General features: G+C 41.2%; 1 protein-coding gene across 2 annotated transcripts; it reads right to left on the bottom strand.

Annotated features, from left to right (window-relative positions):
* Positions 1-5,400: 5,400 nt before the first annotated feature.
* CUNH15orf40 (chromosome unknown C15orf40 homolog) lies at positions 5,401-8,704 on the bottom strand. 2 transcript variants are annotated; one of them, XM_061347286.1, is made up of 4 exons: positions 8,561-8,704; positions 8,361-8,487; positions 7,286-7,413; positions 5,401-6,206 (listed from the first exon to the last, which is right to left on the bottom strand). In XM_061347286.1, the coding sequence occupies exons 1-4, from the start codon at positions 8,624-8,626 to the stop codon at positions 6,114-6,116; spliced, it is 414 nt and encodes a 137-aa protein (XP_061203270.1). In that variant the 5' UTR covers positions 8,627-8,704; the 3' UTR covers positions 5,401-6,113. The 2 variants fall into 2 exon arrangements, with proteins under 2 accessions (XP_061203270.1, XP_061203271.1); XM_061347287.1 differs by having other exon boundaries at positions 8,594-8,661.
* Positions 8,705-8,754: the final 50 nt, after the last annotated feature.

Here is an 8,754-nt window from a genome sequence, read left to right as displayed (position 1 = left end):
GTAAGCAGATGCAGAGAAACCGTATAAGAAGGATTGATGCTCTGTAATAAATGGCTTTTCTCTGATCACACTGATCTCTGACTGAGTCCATATTTTTTCTGCGGCAAGGTGGTTGGAACTAGATGTTCATTAGGTCCTTTCCAACCCAAACCATATGATTCTGTATGTGAGAGCAATCATAGCAAATGGAAGTCATATAGTTTGAGAGCATCATTGTATGCTGATCATCTTTGAAAAATATTTAACAAAAGGCTCCTTGGTCTGCAGCTGAACCTGAACTCAGTGAGGAAGTAACTGAACAGAATCAGACATTCTCATTAAGTGAAATTAGCCAAGTGCAATTTGCCTGGCTGGTCCCCTCTATGTATTAGCATTTATGTTCAGCCAGTGATGAGCTTAATCAGGTTTTTTAAACAAACAGAAAAAAATCCTCCCCTAAACCCATAAACTTATCAGATTGATTAGTACCAGATTGCACTTCCACTGTAAAAAGGCAGCTAAGAACATGAAGAAAATTTTCTTTTCAGAAGTACATCCTAATAGCTAATAGCAATCTTTCGCCATAGCAGGAACATGAGCTCACATATGTGCTAGCTGATTGCTGTCAGATCCACTGAAGACAAAAAGAGGCATTTCATTAAAGGGCAAATACTAGAGGGCTATATAGAGCTGCTGCAGCTGTGGAAGGGACAGGTTTGCCCTCCCATTGCAAAGACTGTATCACAAGGTACTCCCCTCCTTCTCTCTCCCTGTTACACAATGAATGCATCTCAAAGAGCTGTCAGGCCCAAGAAACAGCAAAAAGAGAAGCAGTAGCATCTAAAGACATAAGTGTCAGCAACAATGCTAATGTGACAAATAAAGAGCAGAAACAACTGCATAGAGCCTGGTCCTGCTGGAGGGCACTTACCTGAAACAACAGCAGCAAAACTGAATGTGAGAGGCAGCAAGAGAGCATGTGAACCAGGGCCCAGAGATGTCATGAAGCTGGCAGCTTGAGCTGAACATGTGCAGCTACATTGCTATCAGATTTAACCCCACAGACATTCTGAATATCAGAAAAGAAGCAGAAAACTTCATACCTTTTAAGACAAGCTACTGAAAGTAGCACCAGTAAACAAAGGTTCCGTATAAACAATTTGGTTTAGAAAATTCAACCTGCTTTCAGGCAGATGGACACCAAGTATGTCCTAACATGTATTGAGAGCTTTGAACTGTTTTTATAAGTTATGCCTCAAATCCTGGTTTGCAAAACACCACAGCAGTGAAAGCTGGTCAAAGGAACAACGTGCTGCAGCCCTCCCCACGTGCACTGCACACCTACTAGGTAAGAGGAAAAAGGAAACTTAATGACAGTCACCCCAGAATTATATTTCTTAACCCCAGTTATTACTTTAAGGCAGACAACTCTTATCTGAGCAGCATAAAATGACACTTTGACCCTCTGCTGCTCATTCCAACGTTCTTTTCTCTTTAAGTCCATGGTTAACTGTTCTCATTAGGCCATGTTTCTATAGTGACCGACTGCTAAATTAATACTCAGTGTATTTCCCCTTCTACCTGCCTTAGTTCAGACTTGGAAACTCAAAAGTGTTATTTAAAACATTCCAAAATTGAGCCTTGAGCTGCAGTAAGATGGTATGGTAGGTAGACTACTTCATCACTCTAACTTCCCACCTCTTGAAACAATACAAACCCAGATAAATGCATCATTTATAAATGAAAGCAAAATTCTTCATGGCTCACTAACAATAACTTGAAAAGCTAATATGTAAAGGGCTAGGAAGAAATGAATTGCCAGTACCTTAGAGAAATATCAGACTCCTACTTTCAGGCAAGTACTTAATTTCTTCAGCAGCTTTTTGACTGTTTATTGTGCCTTGGCTACATTAAGAGTACTTTGCCCCGAGTGCAGCAGCCTTCCTAGAGAATAATAACCAAGATAAGCTTTATGTGGAGGTAAAGCACTGTGTTCCCAGGAGGAGACAGGGGAGCACACTGCTATAATACATGGCAATGAATCATCCTTCTGACATAAAGACTAAAAGCATTGAGAGGAATGTAGTAGGTTGAAGTAAAAAAAATTAAAAAGGGACTCAACTGGTTCAAGTTTTACATATGCAAATAAATGGTATGAGGGGGAAACACAGTAAGACATGTGAAGAAATGAGCAGAAAGATCAGGTGTATCTATCTTCCTGGAAGCTGAAAGAAGGAAGATATTAAACTGTGCTTTCTGGTAAATTGCCACTGCCAGTTATTGACAAAGTTGTCAATTATACAGGGCTATTTAGACTGATGATACCTGAAGAAATGGGGATTTAGAAACACTTGGGAGTAATAGGAGAGATAGGAATAAGCTGCAGATGACAAATGGAATGGATTGAAAGTAAAAGAGCAAAGAGGCCAGCTTCAGCGGGAATAATTCAATATACTTCATTAGCATGTTACAATACTGCAGTGAAACCATGTACCTACTTTCAAAGCTGGACTCTAGAAAACAAATGTAACCAAGTGGATGAAAGACCAAGAATCTCTTATGCTATCGGACTCCTTGGCACAGAATTTATTCAGATAACTTCTACTTTGCTGATGTTTAAATAACTTAATTAAATGCACTGACTGCTTTCGTCTGTAAACAGCAGAATACTAAATCATCATTAGGCAGATTTTACTGAAGTCAGTCAGACAATGCATTAGGAAAAGAGGACAGTGTTTGAGTCAATAGTAGGATTTCAAGTAATTGAGTAATCATGTAGCTTGACACACATGGATAAAGCAAGGACCAACAGGTAAAAGGACGGTAGCAGCTGGCACGACGTTTTTTTAACTGGTCTGGAAGTAAGAGTTAAGTTATATTTTGAGACAGGGGGTGTGAAGTGTTTTTGAAAGTATTGGATGAGCCTCCTACAAGATCACAAAGGTCTGTTGTATTAAAAACATACTCTGCTGCAGAGGTAGGGTTATTTGCTGACAGTTTTCTCAATAGAATGAAAGGTATTTCACTATGCTCATGAAGAGGTTGACAGGTTAGGATTTCAATACAAGATTTGAAAGAGCTAGGCCTAAATCACAGTTTTGGCATTGATTTGTTTGGTCATATAAACTGCTCAACTCTTCTGTACTTGACTTCTGATATCCAGCAATTGACCAGCAATTCCTGCTTCCCAGGCATTTCACAGGGATACATGTATCCACAACCAAGGTATTACAGATATAATCAGAAGACTGCATGAAAAAAAATTATATAAGAGGCTCTTGGGTATCAGATATATCAACACTTCTGTGCTATTAATATTACCCTTTTAAAATGACTTTGCTTACTCACATTAAACAAATTCTCTATTCCCAGCATGTAAAAGCCTTATGTGCCACACTGCTGGCACTAATTCAGTCTGAAGTGAAGCAGGGCACTACTACCAGGAGAACTTAATTTTCACCCTTTAGCTTGGATGGCTACTGTGGCTTCCATCTACCTTGGCTTTTTCCACATAATCACTGTGCCCTCAACTAAATAATGCCTTGAGCATAAGAAGGCACGACCTCAGTACATGCCACCAAGAATACTTCTACTTCCTAAGAAGCAAAGCTAACAACCAGCCAACTGCAGCAAGCGTTGAAAAAAAATACTGTACAGTGACTGAATTGGACAAATTAAAGTGAGTTTTAAGTGCTGTAGTACAGTCCAGATGGCAAAAAAAAAAAAGTCCTTGGTTTGGCCAAGCACAGTCAGTATTAAACAAATGGGCTCCTCCCTCCCCACACATGTACACTCATAAATGCAATGGAAAACAGAAGTGCAACAGGGAGAAGGGCACAGTGGCTGTTTTCCCAAAGTCTAATAAAATTCACAGCTGAATAGTACTGGAGTTCTGATTGAGAAGTGATAAATATGATAATATCCCTGGCCCACATTACATAGAAATGACAGTATAATACACTGACGGCACCCTATGTGTCTTCAAATTACTTTTACTGATTAGGAAGATGCAGAATGCCAGCTGAAGGTGGGTAAGAAAGGTGAAACCTGTGAAGCAGAAGGTAGCAAAGACTAGGCAGAACATGGTTACAAAAGAGAGAGGGAACTGAAAGATAAAATTGGCTACTGTTGTAGGTAACCATCACTGAGGACCAATGTATTTCAGAGACTGTACATGCCTACACAGCTCCTCCATCTGGGTCTGAAGTCATGGGAAAGTGTAATACACTATTTTGATATAGTATATAATAATGTCACACATTGTATTGACTTCCAAAGAAATCTTTGTAATGGCTGTTGCAGCATCAACTCAAAACAGAATTTATAAATGTTGGATTCCTCAGTCTTTGGATTGCTGTTTTCTACTCGAATTAAAAATAAGTTTAGGAAATAAAACAAACCAAAACAAAAACAACCAACAACCCATCCGTGAGCACTTAGTTTAGCTTGCTTTGCCTTAATTTTTCTGTAAGACACGGTACCCCTCTGCTGGGCAAGAACAGACAAAACAGGAAGGAGCAGTGAACCAAAACTGACTGCACAGTAAAACCAAACCAGCCTGTACAGACTAGAGGATAAGTAAAAAAAGGCACCCAAGGCAATGTGTGGCTGACCAAAAACCTGAGAAAAAAAAGAGCCCAGATGCAGACCATTAAGTAAACAGCATTCACAATTCAGACTTGGTTCTCCAAACAAGAAGGTGACATTTTTCAAAGCATCTTCAAAATGAGTCACCTTGAAGGAGTTGTCATCTTGACAAGCACCAGTTCTCCCAGCCTAAAACCAATTGTTGCAATATTTAGGATAACAGGAAGCAAAAGAATTTCTTGAAGCAAAAGACTTTTGTCCAGAAAAAAATAAATTATGAGCTATGAAGCCTGCACTGTATGAAAAAGCTGGTAAAGAAATTTAGCTGGAACTTACACATACGTAACACATTGTTTTCCAGGAGAAAGTAATCAAATGTGCAGAGCAGTTTTTTACTTTACATATTACATTTTTATAATATATATTTTTAAATTACAACCATAGTAGATAGGACAACTTCAGATATCAGCAGTGTTGCAGATGAACAAGCAAACTCTCACATGTGCTATCTATATCACTTATGTTTTAACACTAGTTAAAACTTACTCTGACCTCTGAAGCATGATAAGGAGAGAAGTTTCTACTTAGAAGTTGTTCTCATTAGCAGGAAGACTGGAATACAGTTGCCCATTTTCTTTCAGACTTCTTGTTCTGTTCTACAGATGACTCTGTTCAGTTCTCTGTGAGCTGGAATGCTACTAATTTTTAAACGAAAGATTGATTGCAAAAAAGCCCTGTTTAAAAATAAGATTCTAATAAACAACTTTGAGGAAATAATAATTCTTGTTTTGTTTTTATTTTTTAATATAAACACACAAAAGAGTTTGATAATGATTTTTCACTCCTTTTATTAAAAACAGTCATTACACTTGACATACATTTGGCAAAGACACATGACTGTATCTCTACTTTTCAGGAAACTAATTACAGACCATTCCAAAGTGACCTCCCGTGTACAGTTACCACGCTCTGCATCAGGTTTTTGTATTGCAAACCTCTGGTTTGGTTTCAGTTGTTCAAGTGATTCTGCTTTTAGCTTACCTGTGTGATCAACAGCAGCCTATTGGCTTCAAATACATCTGTTTTAGATGTATGTGCACACATGCAGTGCAAAACTGCACCCAGTACTTGCTGCTGGGTACTGAAGAGAACATTCCTCTAGGGTCTTTACCATCAGACAGACTCATCCTCATGAAAACTCACAAAGCTTGTCAGTTCAAGCCTTTCACTATGTTAACCAAAGTTTGCTTCACTAAGAAACAACTTTTCTAAACTAGAAAGAGGACAAATCTTACCAACAGGAAACTCCAGAGGGAAAAAAAGAAAACACAACTGTAGCAACAGAAGCAGAAACAGAGCCTCAGTAAAGACAAGTTTTGCTAACCAAACCCACATGAAACTGTACAGCAGCTGTACTGGGGGGGTGGGAGGAAGAAGTGTTCTTCCCTAGTCATTACCCACATTCTCAACAGGACAAGATTTACATCAGAAATAGTGTCAGTCCATTTATCAAGATGCATTTTCCCACTTCCCACTCTTGTTTTAGGTCAACTGGAAGCTTCTTTTTTCAGTTTTTCTAAAACCTCATCTGGTGTCATCGATACCACAATCTTCACCATTTTTTCACGTGATTTACCACCCTGGGTTAGACACACAACAAGAAAACATCTTTCAGAGAATCGCCGCAAAATACACATAGCGAAAAAATCTCACTGTAACACCAACTTGTCAGGTACTTTAAAAATAATTCTGAAAGTGGGGACACGCAGAATTAACAGCAGTAAGTGAGAGCTCATTGATGGCCTTTCTAATTATTTGGAAGATGGAAAACAATGTCTCATCTACTCTCCTTTTAAAACTGGATACAGCTCCCAGAGCATGCCCTGGATTGATGCTCTTCTTAAAGGCAAAAAGCAAGGAGTGCCAAGTTTCTGTAATTTACTTGTATCACCTAGAAGCAAGATGCCAACTAATTTGCATTTTTGTTTTTAAAAAGTGGATATATACATATATTTGATAACTCTTTCATATCTTTCTTCAGTTATTCCTCTCAGATTATTAGCTACTTTCGACAGACTTCAACTACTACACTAAACCAACAGACAAAAAATAAAAAGCACAATTTTTCATTGTGCTCTAATGGTCATAAAGTATAAATGAATATGGCTGGAAAAACTGACTGCAAGTACAATGAATTAATAAAACAAATTATTTATTCAGTGCAATGAATAAAACAAACAGCTTTCACCTGCCAAGTCATATATATTCTGCTACAAAGAAACTCTTGAGGCCCAGCTGTAACCCAAGTGCTTACATATGCCCTTGCTTATGTGTGACAGTTGTAATAAGACTTTCACTCCAATACAGAAGTAACTTAAAAAAAAAGCAGTTATTAATAAAATGCACATCTCTGCAAAGCACAAGTTTTGTGAACTGCATCTGACACGAAAACAAGAGGATCTTAGAAGAACACAAAAAAACATGAACTACACAGATCTGGAAAACATATCACAATGAGAACTATGGTGATTAAAGATCCCAAATCAGCTGTGATCCCTCCTACGCTAGGTTTGTTCTCAATGAATAACACACTTTTAAAGTATCTTTTTCACTGAACTTGGAGAGCAGCTTCCTGTACTGGATGAGTAAGTTTCAAAATACCAAATTTAAATTGCAGCAAGGCAAGACTGAAAGGAAAAAAAAGAAAAAACCCAAATACCTTCTCTAATGTAACTTCACTCTTCTTCACTTCTAGCACCTTCGAGAGGTAGCGACACAGCTCTGCATTGGCCTCCCCATCTGATGGAGGTGCAGCAATAGCTATACCTACTGCCTCTGCTGTCACATCTGTAATAAATAATTTAAGGATTTAATGCTCAAAATATTAAAAACATCTAGCTATTGTCTCCTAAATATGAATGTTTATGGTTTTGAAAACATTTTCATTTAAACCCAAATAAACATACAGATTAGCATGCCATTTTTACTCTTCACAACTTCCCTTAAATACATTAGCTAGTACAAAGGTGATGACGTGATGCAAAGAGAGAAGACTTCAGACCTGTACCAGAGCTCAGCCATGAGCTACCGGTTTTCACACAACCAGGGCACTGTTTTAAGCCCCTCTCTCTGTTCCCCATTCTGATGCAGGTGTAGTCCAGCCTGGCATTGTGTAGCACCACACAAACCAAGTTACCCTACCAAAAGCCATAACAAACCCACCCAGAGAGCTATGGCATCACCCACAGCTTCCTTGCGTTGCTGACTTAACCTGGACACACTACTGCATCCCAACTTGTTCGTTTCATACACACACCTCCACAAAAACCAGCTCTGATTTGTACGCGAGAAAGCCGGGGGGGCGCGTTTATTAGATTAAGCTTTTATCGTTCAAATAAAACCCACAGCCTCTTGAAGTACAAATCGCATGCACATTACACACGGACTGCGATGCTGACCGAGCGCGCTCCACATCTCAAAAAGTTATAAGAAATGACACCGTGCTCACTGCACCACCTAGCGAGGCCTGACCGGGAACGTGAAAGAGCCACTCCGGGCTCCTTCTAAGCGTGAAATTACTACTTCCGTTTCCTAGTGACCTTTTCCCCGCACACCTTAGGGAACAGAGATAAACCACGCACCTCGTTAACGCACTCGTTACACGAAGCTCTCTCCCGCTCCGGCCGCGCTCCTCAGACGAGGCGGCCGCAGCACCTCAGGCCCCGCGCGCCCCCTCTGCACACGGCACCGTGTCCCGCCGGCACCCGCGCCTCAGCAGGGCAGGCAGCACCCACCTGTGACGGCGCTGCTCCTGGCGCCGGGCTTGGCCCGAACCGCCACCCTCACGCAGCCGTCACCCGCCGCCGCCACCGGTCCCGCGGCCGCGCCCGGTTCCGCCAGCCCCTTCCCGGCTCCTTTGCCCTGAAACAGAACAAATGCGGTCACTGCGGGCGCCCCCCACCCGCTCCCCGCTCCAGGGCCCGCCCGCACACACCTTTCGGGGCATGGCCCTACCGCCGCCCCGCACCGGCAGCCGACGGAAGCCGGCAAGGGCCGACATAGAGCGGCGGGGCCTTTCCGGCAACACCAACAAGCTCCGCCCCTGGCCCCGCCTGCGCTGAGCCAGCACCGCCCTCTGCTCCGAGGGCAGCACGGGGCACAACCGGCCGCTGACTCCGACCGCGTGCC

The sequence above is a fragment of the Neopsephotus bourkii genome, unplaced genomic scaffold (assembly GCF_033783945.1).
Source record: "Neopsephotus bourkii isolate Nb327-2 ecotype Australia unplaced genomic scaffold, CSIRO-AGI_Nbou_v1 NB_318, whole genome shotgun sequence".
Classification (NCBI taxonomy): domain Eukaryota; kingdom Metazoa; phylum Chordata; class Aves; order Psittaciformes; family Psittacidae; genus Neopsephotus; species Neopsephotus bourkii.
Note: the sequence above shows the minus strand (reverse complement) of the source record. Positions and strands in the feature narration are given on the sequence as shown.

What these genes read in the sequence shown, in the direction of transcription:
- CUNH15orf40 (XM_061347286.1), bottom strand. Translation starts at nt 8,626, where the DNA reads ATGTCGGCCCTTGCCGGCTTCCGTCGGCTGCCGGTGCGGGGCGGCGGT. An exon ending in GTAGGGCCATGCCCCGAAAG is followed by an intron (nt 8,488 to 8,560) that starts GTGTGTGCGGGC and finishes GTTCTGTTTCAG; the next exon opens with GGCAAAGGAGCCGGGAAGGG. An exon ending in CAGGAGCAGCGCCGTCACAG is followed by an intron (nt 7,414 to 8,360) that starts GTGGGTGCTGCC and finishes TATTTATTACAG; the next exon opens with ATGTGACAGCAGAGGCAGTA.